General features: G+C 33.1%; 2 protein-coding genes across 2 annotated transcripts; both read right to left on the reverse strand.

The window, feature by feature from the left end:
• Positions 1-10,493: 10,493 nt before the first annotated feature.
• Positions 10,494-11,378, reverse strand: LOC146903930 (uncharacterized). The gene is made up of 2 exons (XM_085728196.1): positions 11,075-11,378; positions 10,494-10,990 (listed from the first exon to the last, which is right to left on the reverse strand). The coding sequence occupies exons 1-2, from the start codon at positions 11,376-11,378 to the stop codon at positions 10,494-10,496; spliced, it is 801 nt and encodes a 266-aa protein (XP_085584322.1).
• Positions 11,379-11,555: 177 nt separating this feature from the next.
• LOC146903931 (uncharacterized) lies at positions 11,556-12,239 on the reverse strand. Its single transcript, XM_085728197.1, has 3 exons — positions 11,956-12,239; positions 11,739-11,866; positions 11,556-11,644 (listed from the first exon to the last, which is right to left on the reverse strand). Exons 1-3 carry the CDS (start codon positions 12,237-12,239, stop codon positions 11,556-11,558), a joined length of 501 nt encoding a protein of 166 aa, XP_085584323.1.
• Positions 12,240-21,755: the final 9,516 nt, after the last annotated feature.

Genomic DNA, 21,755 nt, shown 5'->3' on the forward strand with positions numbered 1-21,755 from the left:
AAGCCTCTGGCTCTAAGGCTAAGATTACTTCAAAGCCAATGAACTCTAAGCCAAAGGCTATGATCAACTCTGATTCCAAGACTTCAAAGATCAGGATTCTAAAGAGATCAGAACCTGTTCCTCAGAGTCTGGTGAAACCAAAATATGAGTTTCTGAAGTCTAAGTTTCAGAAGAAGACAGTTACTGCTTCTGAAGCACCAAAACCAAAGGTTGTTAAACTTAAGGTGATGGCTAACCAGAAGCAACCCAACTCACAGCACAAGATACAAGAAGTGAAGAATAAAACTTCTAGTACTAACCTGAGAGGACCCATATGACAATGGGTACCTAAATCTGAAAATGTCAATAATGCAGGTATGTCTAAGAGCAAAGGAGAAACAAAAATCATGGTACCTAGACAGCGGTTGCTCAAGACACATGACAGGAGAGAAGTCCATGTTCCTCAGCCTAACAATGAAAGAGGGAGGAAATGTGAAATTTGGAGGCAACCAGTCTGGCAAGATCATATGTACAGGAACTATTGGTAATTCCTCTACCTCAATTAATAATGTATGGTTGGTAGATGGTCTTGAACATAACCTTTTGAGCATTAGTCAATTTTGTGATAATGGTTATGATGTGTTATTTGAAAAAGCCAACTGTACTGTAATCAACAAGGAAGACAAATCCATTGTGTTCAAGGGAAAGAGGATAGAAAATGTCTACAAAATCAATTTTTCTGAACTGGCTGACTAGAAGGTGATTTGCCTTCTGTCAGTGAGTGATAAGAAATGGATGTGGCACAGAAGGTTGGGACATGCTAACTGGAGATTAATCTCTAAGCTTAGTATGTTACAACTTGTCAAAGGCCTACCAGACATTGACTATCATTCAGATGCACTTTGTCGTGCATGTCAGAGAGGGAAAATTGTGAAATCATCTTTTAAAACTAAAGACATTGTTTCAACCTCCAGACCCTTAGAACTACTCCATATTGATTTATTTGGACCAGTCAGTACTGCATCCTTATATGGAAGTAAATATGGATTAGTCATTGTTGATGCATATGATGTATTCAGTAACTTCTACACACAAATTCAATCTGAAAAAGAATCAAAGATTTTGAAAATCAGAAGTGATCATGGTGGAGAATTTGAAAACGAGCCATTTGAAGCTTTTTGTGAAAAACATGGAATTGTCCATGAATTCTCTTCTCCTAGAAGTCCACAACAAAATGGGGTTGTAGAAAGAAAGAATAGAACTTTACAAGAAATGTCCAGAACCATGATCCATGAAAACAATTTAGCAAAACATTTTTGGGCAGAAGCAGTAAATACAACATGTTATGTCCAGAATAGGATCTATATCAGACCTATCTTGGAGAAAACATCATATGAACTCTTTAAAGGAAGAAAACCCAATATCTCTTACTTTCATCAATTTGGATGTACATGTTACATTCTGAACAACAAGCTCTACCTAAAGAAATTTGATGCCAAGGCGCAAAGAGGAATCTTTTTAGGTTACTCTGAAAGGTCAAAGGCATACAGAGTGTATAATTCAGAAACACTTTGTGTTGAAGAATCTATGCACGTTAAATTTGATGACAAAGAGCTTGAAGATAAAACTTCAAAGCAAGATGAAAGTTTTGCAGAGATACAGGTTCCTGAAGGTACTCCAGAACCTGATCAGATAGCTGAATCTGAAGACAGTCCAGAAGCTTGTTGGAACAAAATGTGTTTAACAATGAACCTTAAAGAGTTTTGATGATAACAAGGTATTAAAAATTGTAAATTGGACTAGCTAATATTTGTTCAAGTGTACAGGACCATAATTAAATAGTTACATCATCATTGGTTCTGAATGAGCAAATAAAGAGCAAAGGAATCAACAAAATTGAAGCTTGGAGGGAACGTGCTACTTAAGAGAAAACGCTCCTGAAGTTAAGTCGCTTCTGAAGTAAGAATAGTGCTCCTGAAGACAAGAGGTCCAGAAGTCATAACATCAGAAGCTGCATCATCAGAAGCTGCAGAAGCTGTATCATCAGAAGCTGCATCATCAGAAGCTGCCTCATCAAGATATACCACAATAAGAATATACCACAATTTTGGAAGGATTTGAAAGGCTTAATTCAAGATTTTGGAAGGATTTGAAAGGCTTAATTCAAGATATACCACAATAAGAATATTTTTCTAGGAGGGGATCTAAATGAGCATGTAAGGAGTGTTTGATAATTTTGAAGGCGTGAATGAGGGTATAGCCTTGGGGAGAAAAATGCATTCGGTAAATCCATCCTAGATTTTGTGTTGTCTTTTAATCTTACTTTAGGAAAAGAAAAGGGAATATCATTACATACAAGAGTGAGATATCATGTTCTCAGATAGATTTATTTCTTAATGGGAAATCTGACATAAATATTTGTTTGGACTTAAAGTTTTACCTGGAGAGAGTTTGATTATCCAACATATAATATTGGTTATGGATGTAAGGGTTAAGAGAGGAGCGAAGATGAGATGTCATGATTGGGATACAAGGATCAAGTGGTGGCATTTAAAGGATGAAAAACATAGTGTTTTCCTACAAAAGATTTTAAAGGAAGGTTGTGCAAAACTACATAGAAGCGAAAATAATATGTGGAACAAGATGACATATGAGATTAGCAAAGCAGCAAAAGAGACACTAGGAGAATTAATAGATTTTGAACCTAGCTAGGAGTAAAGAATCTTGGTGGAACCAAAATGTTCAAATTAAAGTGAGAATCAAAAGAGAATGTCTTAAAGTGTGGCATAGGTGCAAAAGTACATATTTAGGAAAATTATAAGAGAGTTAAGAAAGGGACCGATAAGGCATTGAACGCAGCAAGATCACAAGCTTTTGATGAGTTATACCAATTCTTACACGCCAATGAGGGAGAAAAGTTTATATATTCTTGCTAAGGGACAAAAAAGTAGGAAAAGATATATGGATCAAGTGAAGTTTATTAAAATGGAAGAGGGTAAATTCATTGTTCAGGAAAGAGATATAAAGGGTAAATGGAAGTAGTATTTTCAAAACTTATTTAATGAAGGTTATGAGATATATATTACCATACTCGAACATGATATACATTAGAAAGGAGGATAGAAACTATAACTATTATCATCAGATTCAAGAACACAAGGTAAAAGAAGTGTTGAAATGGGAAAACACTCAATACCACATTTGATATCAAACAGACCTCTCCATAAGGTAATCAGTCAATTTTAAACTAGGGTAATGATTACAGTGATTAAAAGTTCAAAAATATCTCAAAAGTAGGGATAATATTTAGAGATTTGCATGTTACATATCAATATATTTCTGCATTTGATACGGGTTCGAAGTGAGTATCTATATCTCTATTATCCGCACCATATCCGTATTTTGAAATTGGGGAAAATCCAAAGCCAGTCAAAGGAGAAAACCCGTCAAATCGAGATGAGTTCAGTCGGGTATCCGCGTGTACAGGTTTTATTGCCATGCCTAAGTTTTACAAGCCAATCATAATAGGAACATAAGCTACCATGGATCTTATCAAAAAACCATTTTAAAAAGGTGAATTTGACAACAGTAAATATAAGTTTTTTTTGTTTGAAATGTCAATGTAAAATATTCTTGGTGCAAATATCATTATGTTGGAGAGATTGAAACAATTGTCCTTTATTTTATTGATCGACAAATGTTAGTTATTAGTTGTTAGATTAATCTTTACTCTTTCGTTTCAGTTTGACCACAGTATCTCAAACTTCTTATTCCTTAACTTAAACCATTTGAACTATTCAACCCCTTGAAACAATTTATTGGTTAGGATATAGATACTAATTTAAAATAAAATATAGTTGTAAACTACATATACTTTATATTTGTAAAAGCAAATATCTTAATAAAACTATATAATATTTTTTACAAAAATTACACAAAATTACGAGTTATATTTTTTGTAAAAAGAACTCTACAATTTATACTAAAGTTACTTTAAATTTATACTGATTTATATATCAAATAACTTAAATATTCACTAACTTTGTGTAGATTAATATTCAATTTAATATATATATATATATATATATATATATATATATATATATATATATATATATAGTTAAACTTAAATAAATACGTATATTGTTCGAGTAAAAGTAAATAAAATAAGTACGTTAATTTTCGTTGCATTGCATATATTCTCTTACTATCATTTTTAGTTTTTATGACAAAGATAGAAATGAAAATAGGCATGTTTCAAGACATAATGATATTTTTTTAACGCTAGAACATGTTGTAATTGTCATTGATGAGAATTAGAACAAATGGCGTGTCATTATGAAACTTTAAAAGGAAAAGTTGCACTTAAAATGTATTAAGAGGTAATATTAAACTTCAAAGTAAAAACATGTCTCCACTGAGATACGCTTTGTTAGTGTTGTCTCCACTGCACTTCTCTTTGCGTACTCCTTTGTTGTTATTTTTGAAGCAACACAAGTCAAAATTGCTTGGAATTTTGTGATGACGAGTTTAGCATCAGGGTGCAAATGACATGGACGAGGCAATTATTTTTATAAAAGTTTCTTAGACAAATAATTTATTTCAAATGGTTCTGAGATCAGTTATCTCTCTTTTTCTCAAAATGAAAAGCTTATGCAAAGGAAGTGGAGAGAAACTACTCATGTTATTGTTGAAGATGTGAAGAAAAACAGTACTTCACTAATAAAAAAATAGGGATAAGGGTGATACATTTGAAGACTATTACACATTAAGAAATTTAGCACATTCCAACCTTGATGACAATGTTGTTTTCGAGGGGTGTGTCTTTAAGGATATAGTAAAGGCTGATTAGAGTAGTTTAAGTAGTTAAGAGGTACTTTTTTAGGATATAGTAAAGAACAAACTAAGAGTTACTAACTCTACGATACCATTCAACATTTTCCATATTTTTTAGGCTGATATGTTTAAATATAAAGGATTCTCATATAAAGCTAATATTTTTTCTTTCTCTTCAACGTGCACACATATGCTGCAAGGGTGTTAATATTAATTTCGTGACTTTACATTTAATATGAAGATCTGCATATCGGTGACGATGACTTGAAGAACCTGTGTTTGATTGAAATTGAAATGCTGCTTCAGGAAAACAGACAGTCGCTTACTGATTTCAAATCTATGCCCAGGCCAAACGCAGCAGACATGCCAACTTTCACAAACAAGCTTATCGTTGATGAGCTAAATTACAACAAAGATGAACTGGAAAAGACACACGTTGATATGTTACTGATGTTGACTGATGAACAAAGATGTGTGCATGACAAAATCATGGACTCTGTTGATTCTGACGACGGTGGTTTCTTTTTCTTATATGGTTATGGTGGTACTAGAAAAACCTTTATATGGAAAACATTGTCGGCTGCTATTAGATCGAATGGGTTAATTGTATTGAATGCTGCATCCAGCGGTATAGCGACTCTTGTATTGAACCCTATTGAGATTAATGAGGCATCATCGCTTACGATGGAAAAGGATAGTGCTAGGGCAGACCTGGTGCGTGCTGCAAAGTTGATAATTTGGGATGAGGGTCCAATGATGCACTGATGGTGTTTTGAGGCATTTGACCAATCAATGCATGATATCATGTCCAAGAATGATCCCCTAAACGAGTTTAGACATTTTGGTGGAATGACAGTAGTTTTAGGTGGTGATTTCAGGCAGATATTGCCTGTTGTCCGAAAAGGAACGAGGTAGGATATTGTTGATGCCTCAATCAATTCATCAAAGGTATGGGCTTATTGTAATGTGTTGAGGCTTACTGTTAATATGAGATTGGGTGCATCTTCGGTACCTGCAGAGCAGGAAGAAATTGTTAATTTTGGCAATTGGAGACGACAACGACGCTTCGGATGAGAATGGTGAAATGAAGGTAGAAATTCCTGAAGATTTGCTCATATCAGACACAACAAATCCGTTGATGTCACTTATAGACTTTATCTATCCCGATTTGAATGATAACCTTGGTGACCCGCTATTTTTCCAAGAAAGGGGAATACTCGCACCAACGCTTGATTCAGTTGAGCATGTTAACAAATATATGATGTCACTGATTCCAGATGAAGAGAAAAAGTATTTAAGCTCTGATTCTGTTTGTCGATCGGGTTAAAATTCTGATGTCCAAAGCGAGTGGTTCACAACGGAATTTCTTAATGGTACTAAGAGCTCTAGAATTCCAAATCACCGGTTGAAACTAAGGGTTGGATGTCCAGTTATGCTAATGAGAAACATCAATCAGGACAATGGACTGTGTAATGGTACGAGGCTGACAGTTACACATCTAGGGAAGAGCACGATAGTTGTTACCGTAATTACAGGAAAAAGGGCAGGTACCAGGGTATTCATTCCCAGGATGAATCTTATTCCGGGTGATCCAGGACTACCCTTCAAATTCAGGCGCAGACAATTTCCATTGACGCTTTGTTTTGCAATGACAATAAATAAAAGCCAGGTCAATCTTTATCTCGAGTGGGAGTTTATCTTCCTAAGTCCATGTTCACGCATGGACAACTCTATGTCGCTGTCTCTCGAGTTACTTCTAGAAAAGGTTTGAAGCTGCTCATCTTGGATGAAGATAATAATGTTTGCAAGGAGACCACAAATGTTGTGTATCGTGAAGTTTTTCAAAAAGTATGATCATTGGTTATGTTTTAGAATTGTTGTTGCTATAATTTAGAAAACAAAAGTTGCGTATTGTTTGGAAGTCGTTTTTTTTTTTAATTTCTTTGTAAGGCGTACTGGTCATTACAAGACATGCAATTTCTATATAAGCAGATCCTTCTGCCATTGACTTTTAATTGATGCACTTTTCAGGTATAACAATACGCGGAACGTTTTTTTTTTACATCGTTGTTACCCTAAAATACAATATTTACATTAGACCATTGATTTTGCAAAAAATAAAAACAAATAACAATCAGCGTTTCTGTAGCCCAAACTATACTCATACACACCCGTAAAAAATTTAAAGTTTGCATTCACAGACTAGGTGTATACATCTGACACTGACTATTATATAAAAAAATACAATTTTTTTAGTTTTTATGATTAATAAAATACATTATGTCAACAAATAATAATATACAGTACGTTGACGTATTTTTGCAAAAATATTACATATGCTAAGTTTAACAATTAGTACCTCTTATACTACAAATAATTAGTATAAGTATAAATCCAAATACTTTAATCGTTATGTGCAATGTTTAGATATTTCAAAATATATACAAAATTAAGATGATATTTTTTTTAAATATCAAATTTAAATTATAACCACACTTATAACTTTAATATAACATAATATAAAATCTATACATTTGATCAAAAAAGTTTTTTATTTCCCGTGCTTGGCACGGGTCACTATACTAGTTCTAATAATAAACTTGATAATCATAAGAATTGAATATTATTTAACTAACTTTTCAATGTAATTTTTTCTTACAAAAAAAAATTTCATTACTTTTTTAATCTTTCGTGATAGTAAAGGGAAAACAATATATTTTTTACCATTGTTAAATTATTTACGAAAATAACACACCATTGGGATGAGAACATATTTATGCACAAGTAGAATGTACGTTATATAAATTCATTTTTTTGTTTAATGGATTTGACCTAGATTAAATATCAATCGACAAAAAAAGTATTTTTCTATTCGAAACCCAATAGAAAAGAAGGGACAGTCTTCGAGAAATCATATCATATATAAAATGAAAAAATTCTCGAAGGTTCCATCCCTGAAAATGCTAAAAATAGTGTGTTTGAAGTTACATAATTAAGTGAATAAATTACAAAAGGAATATGATACGCTAAGAAGCTTCTACCAAACATAGAGAGAAACCCAACAAATTTGTAATCAAACGCTCCCATCTTTGAGAAATAGAGCCTGTGTAAATAGTGGACTTGCTTAGATTAATACTTTGTCATATGCTTGAGCATATGTCAAATAAATTCGTGAGGATATTCATATTCCCTAGAGTAACTTTACAGAAAATCATTAAATCATATGTATACATCACATGAGAGGGGACTAAGGAACCTCTGGGACCTCTAATAAAAAAAACCCACTATCTTCTACTAGCATAAGAATTATTCTATTAAGGAACACGCAGAATAAGCATCGAACATAAATAGATTACTAACCTTTCAAGGAATGCAACACCAACATGGTTTCAACATTATGTTCAGCCATTAGAGGTTTGATGATACGTTGATAGAATTCGTTATAGTTGTATGTAAATTGCAAACAAATGAGAGTGTCAACGCACGTGTATATATAGAGTGGAATGGAGAGTTTGAATCATAGTTATATGTGTACATAGATGATGATGATTGGGTAGTTTAAATCTCATATTCATTGTATAAATGTATATCAAAGGTCATGATAAATGCTTGTGTGTTTAATGGTTAGTTGGGAGTGATAGAAGTCAACATTCTTGTAATTATTGTTGTAGTTATTTGTATTTATTATCATTTATGTTTGTCATTATTTGTATTTATTCTCATTCACAATCGCATTAAATGATAGCAAGGGAGGGAAGACTTGGAGTGTTTAGGGCTAAATGCTAGCTTGACCCGTAGGGGGTTGTTATGGGATCTACGGCTGAGACGTAGGCGGTTGTTGACTGACTTGATTAGCATTAACTATGTCTTCAATTGCATTAAAATTATGTTATTCGTTTTCAATTGGAATTAACTAAGTTATATGAGAGAAAATGAGGAGTTTGAAAATAGAGTTTGAATCAACGGGTGTGATCAAGTATGAAAATAGAGTTTGAATCAACGGGTGAGATTATATTAGCAATAAATATATGTTTAGGAGGGAAAATTCTAGGGATTAGGGCAAATTAGGGTGAATTAGGGCAAACATGTTCGCTTCTATATGATATCTACGGCTGGGAGTTTGAATCAACGGGTGTGCTCAAGTGTAAAAATAGAGTTTGAACGGGTGAGATTAGATTAGCAATTAGTGCAAGGGGTTGTTGACCGATTTGATTAGCATTTATTATGTCTTCAATTGCATTAACTAAGTTATATGAGAGAACATTTTCAGAGTTTGAATCAACAGGTGTGATTAAGTATGAAAATAGCGTTTGAATCAACCGGTGAGATTAGATTAGCAATAAATATATGTTTAGGAGGGAAAAATTCTAGGGATTAGGCCAAATTAGGGTGAATTAAGGTAAATATGTTCGCTTATATATGATATCTACGGCTGAGAGTTTGAATCAAAGGGTGTGATCAAGTGTGAAAATAGAGTTTGAACGGGTGAAATTAGATTAGCAATTAGTGCAGGGGGTTGTTGACCGATTTGATTAGCATTTATTATGTCTTCAATTGTATTAACTAAGTTATATGAGAGAACATTTTCAGAGTTTGAATCAACGGGTGTGATCAAGTGTGAAATAGAGTTTGAACAGGTGAGATTAGATTAGCAATTAGTGCAGGGGGTTGTTGACCGACTTGATTAGCATTTAATACGTCTTCAGTTGCAATAACTAAGTTATACGAGAGAACATTTTCAGGGTTTGAATCAACAGGTGTGATCAAGTGTGAAAATAGAGTTTGAACGTGTGAGATTAGATTAGCAATTAGTGTAGGGGGTTGTTGACCGACTTGATTAGCATTTAATACGTCTTCAATTGCATTAACTAAGTTATATGAGAGAACATTTTTAGAGTTTGAATCAACGGGTGTGATCTAGTGTGAAAATAGAGTTTGAACGGGTGAAATTAGATTAGCAATTAGTGCAGGGGGTTGTTGACCGACTTGATTAGCATTTAATACGTCTTCAATTGCATTAACTAAGTTATACGAGAGAACATTTTCAGAGTTTTAATCAACAGGTGTGATCAAGTGTGAAAATAGAGTTTGAACAGGTGAGATTAGATTAACAATTAGTGTAGGGGGTTGTTGACCGACTTGATTAACATTTAATAGGTCTTCAGTTGCATTAACTAATTTATATGAGAGAACATTTTTAGAGTTTGAATCAACAGGTGTGATCAAGTGTGAAAATAGAGTTTGAACGGGTGAGATTAGATTAGCAATTAGTGCAGGGGGTTGTTGACCGACTTGATTAGCATTTAATACGTCTTCAATTGAATTAACTAAGTTATATGAGAGAACATTTTTAGAGTTTGAATCAACGGGTGTGATCAAGTGTGAAAATAGAGTTTGAACGGGTGAGATTAGATTAGCAATTAGTACATGTTTAGGAGGGAAAAATGATAGGGATTAAAGCAAAGTAGGGTGAATTAGGGAAAACATGGTAGCCAACCAAATCTAGATTTTATAATAAACTAGACCATTGACCCGTGCTACCGCACGGGTCCTACTACATAGAAGTTAATCGAATCAATGAAAAATAATGTAACCATACATTGCCGATAGAAGTTTTATATCATACATAACAAAATGAAATGGTAGCATACATAACAAATAAGTTTGAACATTAACCATCAAGATACATTACGAAAGACTTCGTGATAAACAACATTTAAGGTCGTATCGGTGCTCTCTCCATCTCCATCAACGATTAGTATTTTCAAACCTTGTTTTGAAGTGACTCTGGATATTGCAACGTACAACTGACCATGCGAAAATACAGGACTCGGCAAATAAATACCAACATTTTTAAGTGATTTCCCTTGACTCTTGTTGATTGTCATGGCAAATGAAACAGATATTGGAAATTGTCTTCTCTGAAATTTGAATGGAATTTTAATATCAGACGGTTCAAGAGATAACCTGAGTATGAAAACTTTTTCGCCGATGTTACTTCCAGATATAACCTTTGCTTTAAGTACAAATTTTCCCATTCTGGTTATGGTTAACCTTGCTCCATTGCATAATCCTAACTTTAGATCAATATTTCTCAAAAGCATAATTGGAACTCCAATCTTCAATGTTATCTTGTGATGTGGGAGTCCTGAAGCATTTATTGTGTTGAGAAACTCTGGAGTGTGGACATCATCAACAACATCACAATTTCCATTATGTGTCAATGGAGTATCATAGCTCAAATATGTTTTCTATTCACCAGGAATCAAATCTAACATGTAATCGTTGATCTGATCCACTATTGCATTTGTTGGAGCAAGTATTGCTTTGTCCTGAAAATATGATATATCAGTCATACCATCTAACAGGTTTGGATAAGTGCTATCAACAATAGATTGAACGTGATTGCCTGAACTATGTATAAGTAATTCCAGAGGAATCTGAAGCGATATATCCACGTCATTTATGAGCCCAACTCTCCCATCACCAATTGCCAAAACCCAATCAGAGAACAATCTTCTTTCTTCAATATCAGCGTCTGATGATCCACTTAGCAGTCTCATATTTTTTGTAAGGGTGAGAACTTCACAATAATTCCATATTTTTGAAGAATTGATTGTGGCATTTGTTATTTCTCTCCTGGTGGCTCTCGGCACAACAGGGAGAATCTGTCGGAAGTCTCCTCCACAAATTTCTAACTAACATAATAATATTGTCGTGACTATTAATTTAACTAATATTTACCCTCTTTTATAATCTTCAACTTCAGGAAGATCACCATCCATGATAACCTTGGACCCGAAAAACGAATTCGCCACGCCCATTGCACCTGTTTATTGGGTAAATATTAGTTAAATCAGTATTAAAGTCATAAGTACAGTGAGTACACTGAACACAACACTAAGTCATATTAAAATATTTACCCATATACTTCCTCAATCTGCCAAATTTTACAATCAGCACAACAGACTTAGTGTTGTCATGGGTTGCAAAGTAGTTTTCAATATCAGTTGTAAATTCACCCCAAAGAGAGCAACGGATCCTGGTGTTCCTGAAACACCAGATAACACAATCAACTCGATCATGAGAATAAAGTCATCAATTGAAATAAACCGATAAGTTATATATTGCACATCTTACTCTAAATCCTCGAGTGTAAGATCAATGACTTTGCTTTTTCTTCCATTCTTTTCGGTTTCGCGTACACCATCTTTCTCAACTACATGACCAATGACATCTACAACAAAAAAATATGCATTAACATTAAAGCTAGTAACAAATTCGCAAAAAAAAAGGTAGGATTTCATACCAGCAACCACGTCCTCTGACGGAGAGATCAAAATGTCTTTGAAAGACATGAATTCAAACACGTTCCGAGGTAAATTTCCTGCATTCACCTTAGTAAATCTCGCATTTACCGCCATGTTAAGTTTGTGCTTGTGTGGCAAGAGTTTGTAAGGTCCCTCATTAAATCCTACCATGACATTCTCTAACTTTTATGTTCCTCCTTCTTCAACCATTCCTTGAATCGTTGGCACCAGGAACTTACGAACAGTGGCATGGATCCTTCCTCGCTAAACAAAAAATAACATGTCATCAAAAATAAACCATATTATATGTTATCATAGTGGCAACTTGAAAAAAGGATCATTTATTTATACAATCGAAACATATAATATACCTTCTCATCAACCAATATCATGCTCATGAAGATAACATCGTCTGGATTTTCCTTATAACGGATCAGCCATATATGGGCCACACGGACAATCAACTTCAAATCCCTCCTTCCACCTGTCACAGCTGAGATGGGGGTGAAAGTGTTTGTCATATTAGCAAGTGCAAGAAAGAGTTATATTTGATATATATTTGCTTAAAGTAGAGAATGGTTGTAATAGCACAACTAAGTGGTATTTAAATAGGTAATTGGCAATTCTCTTCGTCAGTTTCAAATGTGAATAATCGTAGTGTTCTAAAGGTAATAATTACTATTCAAAAGTTTTTAATTGCCATTAACGACGTTTTAAAGCCATTAACTATGTTTCTAATTGCCATTAACACAACGTCATAATTACTATTCAAAATCGAATCAACCTTCCCTAAAAAAAAAAATTAAATCAACCTTTAAACAGCAATAATTTTTTGAAATAAGTATGTCGTAATTGTATTTAATAGGTAGTAATTGGTAGAGTGATTAGTGCATAATGCATAAAATCAACTAAAAGCGTGGAGTACCGTGGATTAAAAGGACGTTAACGACGTTTTTAATGGCCATTAACGGCGTTTTCAAGCCATTAATTACGTTCTTAATTGCCATTAACAGTACGCAATAATTACTATTCAAAATCGGATCAACCATGATATGTGTTATTTTTTGAAATAAGTACGTCATAATTAATTTTAATAGGTAGTAATTGGTAGAGTGATTAGTGCATATTTTAGTGGTAAAATTCGAGGGAAATTTCACCTTGAAACGCATATCCTCCTACCACTCTGTATCAGATAGCACAGTATGGTGTAAATAATCCATGTGTGAAACATTGAAATGTCAGTAGCCTAATGCGACAGGAATTAGTGTATGCGTGAAACATCAAGGTGTGTATGCGTGAAACAGCAAGGCCTAAAAAATGTATGCGCGAAACATCTTCAATTGCCATAAACTTAGGGATGTTTATGTGTATGCGTGAAACCTTTTTAATGGCCATTAACGACGTTTTCAAGCCATTAACTACGTTCTTAATTGCCATTATAAGTGAGCATTAATAGGTATTCAATTGGCAGTAATTGGTAGAGTGATTAGTACATGTTTCGACTTGATTAGGCTTTAATAGGTATTCAATTGCATTAACGAAGTGAGAGAAATTTTTTCAAGGTCGAATAAACGAATGTGATCAAATGCTTGAACGGATGAGATTACTCGAGCAATTACTACATGTTTAGGAGGGAAAAAAGCTAGGGAATTAGGGCAAAATAGGGAGGATTAGGGCAAACATGCTTGCCAAGCAAGTCTAGCTTTTATAATAAAGGATGATGTTTCTACTTTGAATAAATCTCCTTTGGTGAGTATATATAATTGGGTGAAAATATTGAATTTGAATTTGGCCAAGGTTATAAGGCTTTTAGGAATTAAAACCACATTGTTGGAATTTTAGATAGGAGTTAACCAATCATTTTTAAAGGATTGAGAAATTGCATTGAAGACATTAGTTTTTGTTGTAAAAGTGACTCAAAATTGAAGTCTAGAATTTGTCAAAATCGGAGCACGATTTGAGAAATCGGAGCATGATTTTGAGAGCAGAATTGGCACTTCCGTTCGCAAAAAATTGGAGCACGATCTGGCAAAATCGGAGTACGATTTTGCGCAGAAGCATAAAAATAAAACTTATTTTTTATCGGCCTGAGTTTGTTCCAATTTATGAGGGATGCGTTTACTATAAATATAGACCTTGTATCAGATGTAAACCTTGAGATAGAGGGGGATGGAAACAAGGGTTTAGAAACAAACAATAAACTAGGGGTAAGAGACTAAGATACAACGAGATGATTTAAGTTAGTATGCTAGGAGGGAGACTTTTGTCTGCAAAATGCGGTTTGTGTTGTTACAATACCCTTGATGTTGATTCTAATACCTAGAGAATTAATCTTTGACCGATTCAACTTTGGAACCACGCATGAGTATTTGTGATTATTCTTCCTTGGGTATTTTTATGTTCAGTTACTGCATTTAATTTTTCCATTTGCAAGGTAAATTGCTTGAGGACAAGCAATGGTTCAAGTGTAGGAGAGTTTGATAACACACAAAATACATTGTCTAAATAGCTTGATATCCACTTGTTTTTGAGTCAATTATTTTGCATGGTTACTGCTGGTGTTTTCCTTGTGTCACAGGTACTTGTTGTGTCTAAATTTTTGATATGATCCAACTATTGGTGCACACCTCCTTCACGATTTTAGGAGTTTTCAGTTCTAAAATTAGGCTATAAAAAAAACCCAAACACTCAGTTGTGTACCTTTTTGCTACCGTATAATGTTATAAGTTATAACCTTGAGAACTTCAATTTTGATTATTATTTGATTATGGACCCGTTTGGATTGAGTTTATTTTGAGCTTATGCAAGACAACTTATTCCATATTATTTTTATTTATTTTCTTTTCCTGTTGCTGCAATTAACAACTGCTATTCCAATTCTACTCCAATCATTCGATTTGCTAACCCACTTGGGTTGGCCTAGTGGTATAGGCTTGGGACCTGGGAGTGTGATCCTCCTCGCGAGGTCTCATGTTCGATTCTCACTGGTGTGAATTTGGGTGGGCTAATTTAGCTTCTTCAAAAAAAATCATTCGATTTGCTACTGTTTCGGCTATTCTCCTTTTGATTTCGAGTAGCCATAAATTAACAAGTTTTATTTTCTTTGCTATTTCTTAATATGATTTCATAAAAAATAGATATAGATTATTACTCTCTTCGTCCCGCAATAGATGACCCAATCTGACAATGTGCAATTTTGACATAACTTACTTTGACCATATTTTTCTACTAATATACAAAGATAAATAATATCATATAAGATGTCGTTAGATTCGTATCGATGAGTATTTTCAAAATATCAAATTTTCATAATTTTTTCTAATATATTATTCAAGATATTTAAGCTCAAAATTATGCATTGGTATGCGTAATATAGTCAACTGTGTCATGTATTATGGGACGGAGGAAGTATTTCATCATGTCTGAGTAGTTTTCATAGGGTCCGGAATGCGAGGATCGTTACACAAATGCTACTCTAATAAATTGCATGTTATATAATTGAAACAGGTATATTTTTAGTCCAAAAATTATGCTTTTCAAATTAAAAGTTTACTACAAAAGTAGAAAAAACCGTGTGATACTATTTTGCACCGAAGAGTGAAAAAAAAGTATCAGACTCTAGAAAATTTGGAAATTAAATTTTTTTATAAAATTTATTAAGAAAATTCATATCTACAGAAGGAGATTTTAGAATTATAATCGTGTACGTGAAAGCGAGCGGTTACTAGTTTAAAATCATGAAATAGGCGCGCGAAAGCCGACTGTACCTTTAAATTGATTTTCTACTAAAGATTACTCTTTCCAAGTAAGAATTAATTATTTTTCAAAACAGGAATTCGAAGTTGTAAATCGTACCACGCGAAAGCGGACAATTACAAAGTTCAATTTCTGACACCTCCTACGCTAAAGTAAGTGGTATCTTTAACTTAATTTTTTCCCACGAAGAAAATTATCTTGTTTTAATTATAAAAGCATTGTTTTGTGAGTATCAACGGTCGACGAGAACTACATTTTAGCCCTCGTTGTTAATATTAAATTAAATTTATTATTTTATTTTTACGCGCGAAAAATATTATTTTTGAATTAATCTTAGATAAACAAAGAAACTTAACCAATATCAGTACTTAAGAGTTGGTCTCTTAGGATTCAACAACAATATAACAAATAATATAAATTCTTATCTTTTTGAATGACACCAACAAAATAACATTCTTAAAGTCAAATTTATTTCAGGGTAAAATTGGAAGTGAAAAAGTCAGTGAAAAACCAAGTATTCTTCTCTTTATATATAGTATAAATGAAGAGATCAAATCATATTCTATTTGTTGCATGCGTAAAGAATAAATAATATACTTAAAGTTAACAAATTCTTTTATTTCAACTTTAGCGATGTTGAATTTGTGATGTTTTCAATATACTATACCAATTTGAAAAAAGAGTAAGATAAAAATTAATCTTCAACTGATTAACTATTAAAGTGATTCTTTTAGGTGGTGGAGTTGGAAAAAATGTGTGATATGTATGAAATCCAGGCCATGGTGATATCGTCAAATTTACGAGATAAAGATACCCTATAAATAAAACAATTTTTTGCCTTATTTAATTTTATGGCCAACATCATAGATTGCATAGTCATAACATCGAGGTCCATGAAATTTGAAAAAAAAATTCAATTATTTGGTGCATGCACAAAAAAATAATGGCAGCTCCTCTAATATTCTAGCCTAAAATATAAATTGCAATTCTTTTTCTAGAGCAAGAATTCATTCATCTCAGTACTCTAAATTGGCAGTAGCCTTTACGACACCTAGCACTAAAATTTTTCACTTGTGGACAATCTTTATCGGTTATACAAGAACGAGAAAATGGTAAATAAGCAGAATCACATACTATCATGACAAGAAATATGCAAATTAATAGAATTAGAATATAAACAAACTTCAAAGTTTTAACCATATTTTTTCTCTCTTTGCATCTAAAAAATAGGATATGATTTGATATATTTATAGTCTATAAAGTTTATGGTCTCATACAAATAATTACATAGTTTATGCATTTTTAAAATTTAAAACCCTTCATAATATTAGAGTACTTAATAAATGCCTCTTGAGTATATGAGTGTGTTGTGGTTATCCTTTTCACGCTTAGAAAAAGGTTCAATTAATAAACTTGATAACCATAAGAATTAAATATTATTTAACTATAGCTTTTCATTATACTTTCTCCTTCAAAAAAAGTTCTTTACTTTTTAACCTTTCTTGACAATAAAGAGAAAAAAAAAATATGTGTTGTACTATGTTAAAATTATCTATGAATATAATTCACCATTGGAATGCGAATATATTTATGCACAAATAGAATGGACATAGGATCAATTTATTTTTTTTTATTGTCATTTGATCATAAAGAATGTACGACATTTCCTTTACAAGAATGTGATATTTTATATCTTTTTCTGAATGAATTTCTGACTCCAAATTTTTTCTATTTATAGAGAAACTTATGTCCTTTCGATGACGATAAACAACTCTTTAGAAGAGTTCATTCAAGAATGGTTACAATGCTTTAATGATCTAGCATTACACCCTTTTGCTAAAAGGTTTCTTTTAACCATTGCAACTTTCATAGTTTATATTTTGGATATTACTCTCACAATTAATAGAAATAATTACAAAAGAAATATGATATGCTAAGAAGTTTTTATAGAACCTAGCTAGAGAGAAACTCAACAAATTTGCAATCAAATGCTCCCATCTTTCAGAAATAAAGCCTATGTAAATAGTTGACTTGCTTAGATTAATAATTTTTTATGATGCCTTAGCATATATGTCAAATAAATTCTTGAGAATCATTGAACTATATGCATACATCACATGAGAGGGGAATAAGGAACCTCTACGACATCTAATTATAAAAACCTCACCATCTTCCACTAGCTTACCAGTACCTCTAATAAGGACCTCCTTGGATATATAAAAGGGAAGATGGGACAAGTGATCGCCTTTTCCTAAAGGCATGCAAAATAGCACTAATCTAGTTGCAAAATTTATCATCGAAACTAAAGCAACATAACACTTTTAAGTCAAAATTTTCAATCTAATGTTTCAAAGGCCTTTCAAATGTTAATTTTGAGAGAAAATTTGAATCTAAATCTGGCCAAGACTTTTAGGAATCAAAACCAACATTGTTGAAACTGTAGATAAAAAAATTAACAAATCATTTTTGAAGAATTGAGAAACTGCATTGACGACATTGATTCTCATAATGTTTGCTTGCTTTACTTCTTCACAACTGAGAAGATTACCAAATATGTTGTTCTTCTAATCTCTAAGCTTGACTTTGAGATTCTTCAGCGTATTATGTAAAATATACATAGGACATCCATGTACGAACTCTGCATACGAGCTCAACATTTGATGAATGGATTCATTTGATTTATGTGAAGCATATTAAAGAACAGTTTAACCATTATAAAAAATTCAGAGAGAAGATTGATCAATGATCGCAAATTTAATAATGAAATACCATATTCACTAAAAAAAGACATAATTAAAGTTGCAATCGATAATTTATATGTAGGCTTTTTTTATTGAAAAATGCTAAATACAACGAAAAATATCTCGTGAAAGTATAGCGAATGAGGAAACGCAGTCTAAAAATTGGTAAATTATATCCTTAAAAAAAAAAAATTGGTAAATTATACAAATATGGAACTTCAATAAACTGCTAGTATGCTAATTGTGTCTCTCCTTTTTTTGGATACATCAACAGATGGCACTTCAATGAACTCCACAATAATTGTTGTTTTATCTTGGTTTTTGGGTGTCAAACATTGATTACGTTTGAACCTTTTTAACCTTTGATATCTCATTTTTTTCTTGGGAAGGGAAAAAATAAGCAAAAACCCTTGAGAATCGAGGTCCGGGAGTTGTTTTCGCTACGGGAAGGTGTTAGGCACCCATAACGACTATAGTATCCTATAGGAACCGTCTTTACTTTCTACGCGCGCGCTTTATTTTTAAATGCTATTTGAAAGTGTTTATTTAAGCCTAAGAATTTGCTAAGTGAAGAATTGGAGGGAGAAGAAAGCGTTTGAATTTCTTATTTTAATTGAATTGAAGGAATTTTGATTCCTTGCCTACGTACCCTTTTAAGGGATCAAATCCATCGTAGTTCTCTTCCAAAAATGTCTTTGTTTTTTGTTGGTTGATTTTAAGTTTGAAAATGGGATTTTGAAGAATGAGAGAGAGAGGCCTCAAGGGCATAAGATTGTGAAATTGTGAGGTTGAATTAGCTATTTTGCAAAAGAAAGTCAAAGTATGATTAATTTTCATTGAAATTTGATTAAGAAAATAAAGAGAAAATGCAAAGGAGTTTTGACTCCTATATTTTTTGGAAAAGGTTTTCAAGTGATGTCGTTCAAGTTTTTTTTGAAAATTGATTTTTCTAAGCGTAAATCCTAAGCATTCATCTAAACATGCAATCCTAAACATACATCTAAACATGCATAACCTAAGCATACATCTAAAAATATCTACGTGCTGTGTGTGCGTGTGTCGGTGCTTGTGTCGGTGTACATCATTAGAGTCCATTGTCCTTTACATCATTGGCCTAGATACATTCTATGGTCTTGCAAGAAATTAAAATTGCATAAAAGGAAATTACAAAGTCCCTAAGTTTTTACATGCTAAATCTTGGCAAGAATTAAATTGCAAGGAAAAAAATAGAGATGAATATGAGATGAGAGGAGCTTATGGGATGCATGAAATATGAAATGAAATGGTTAGTGGAACATGACAATGTCAAGAAATAAAAGCAAGTGAAAATTACTATAACAAAAGCAAGGACATTACCACAAAAACATAGCAAAAATGATGCAAAATATGGCCAAGATCATACCACAAAATGCAAGGTCCACATGACTCATAATCCTCACAATTCAACACATTTTTTAAAGGCATAAACTCAGGTTTTAGAATGAGAATCAAGACAACATGATGAACTTGACATTTTTAGGTTGAATTTAGACATATTTGCATTATTTATTTACAAACATAACTTGCAAACCAAGCAATTAAGCAAAATTCACACACATGCAGCAAAAGCTCATACAAACAGTAGTCAAAGCTTCACAAAATCCTATGGTATAGATCACAAACATTCATCAAGGAATTGGAACTAGAATCAAGCAAATTTTCACAAGTTTTTTAATACAAAACATCACAAAATAGCAAGAAAATCATCACATTATTTTTTATCAACTTTTAATATGCAAAATCATCACAAAAATACTACAAAATTATCAAGAAATATACATGAGCAATTTTAGAATTTTTAAGGGATTTTTAGACTCAAGAACATATAAAACTTCACAATTTTTAACAAAAATAGTAAACAATTAACAAGAAAATACCACACATTTTTTAATCAAGATTTAACACATAACAACATCACAAAAGTGTCAAGAAAAATATCAAACACATGTGGAAAAAAAATTATGGAATTTTTATAAGAATTTTTGAGTGAATAGGGGTGCAGGAAGCAACACAGCAGGTGTACATAGCAAAAAAACCAAAACTGACGAAGAATCCAAGCCCAAACCCAAACCTGCATGGATCCTGGATCATCCAAACACATCAGGGACGTTGGATTGATCCAGGATCCCAAACCCTAGATCAGACGGTGGCAATCAAGGTCCAGGAGTGAACCAGACTGGTTCAGGTGAACCGGTCTGGTTCTCGTCCCTTTTAAAGGCACAAGGACCGGTCCACAATTCATTTCCCACTTCGCTTTCTCTCTCTTCTCTCAAACCTAGTGAGAGAAGCTCTCACTTCTCTCTAAGATTCCGTCGTCTTCTCCGACAAGCACAACGGTGTAGGTACGGTGGCCCGCCGGTGGCGCCGCCGTACCTGAAGCTTTTTCTGAAAATTTTAACACCGTTACGTTCGTTTTTGCCTCCTCTTTAAGGTTCTGAGACTAATTTTTTGAAACGAGGCTTTGATAAGAGCAGATCTGAACTTGAATCTTACGTTCTTTAGGTTTTCAAAACTTTCGAAACTTCTTGAACTGAAACCCTAATCTACACTATTTTCTTTGCTGATTATGATTATGAGCTTGAAATCACAAAATAAACGGTGAATCTTCACAGATTACGTTTCTAGGGTTTCGGTTTCAATTTTTTCCAAATCTTTTTAGAGTTTCTGCTTCGATTCACCGTTTATTTGAGTTTACTAACCTTCGATGATGATTTAAAACGAAAAACGAGAAGGATTTGTATGTTTACCTGGATTCGAGTGGGAGATTCGAACAAATAGATCCTTGCGAAGGCTTCTGGTAAGTTCTTGAACTGAAAATAAATCAGTTATCCTATTCTTCTTCTTCACTGATGTGATTTTGCTTCGATCCTCTTCTTCTCACTCTCTTCGCTTCTGTGATCGTTCAAATTTGTCACTCAGGTGATGAATTTGAGCTTCGAATTGCAGAAATAAAAGTTCGATGATGAAGATTCTTCAGTGAATCTCTGAGAACTGCTTTGAATTCATTGCAATTGATTGAAATTTTTGTTACTGGAAAGTTAGGGTTTGTGTGTGTTCTTCGTGTTCTTGAAGTTTCTGTGTTTTGATCGTAACT

This window comes from Medicago sativa, chromosome 7, assembly GCF_051527215.1.
Source record: "Medicago sativa cultivar Bolivia chromosome 7, Bolivia_mono, whole genome shotgun sequence".
NCBI classification, from domain to species: Eukaryota; Viridiplantae; Streptophyta; class Magnoliopsida; order Fabales; family Fabaceae; genus Medicago; species Medicago sativa.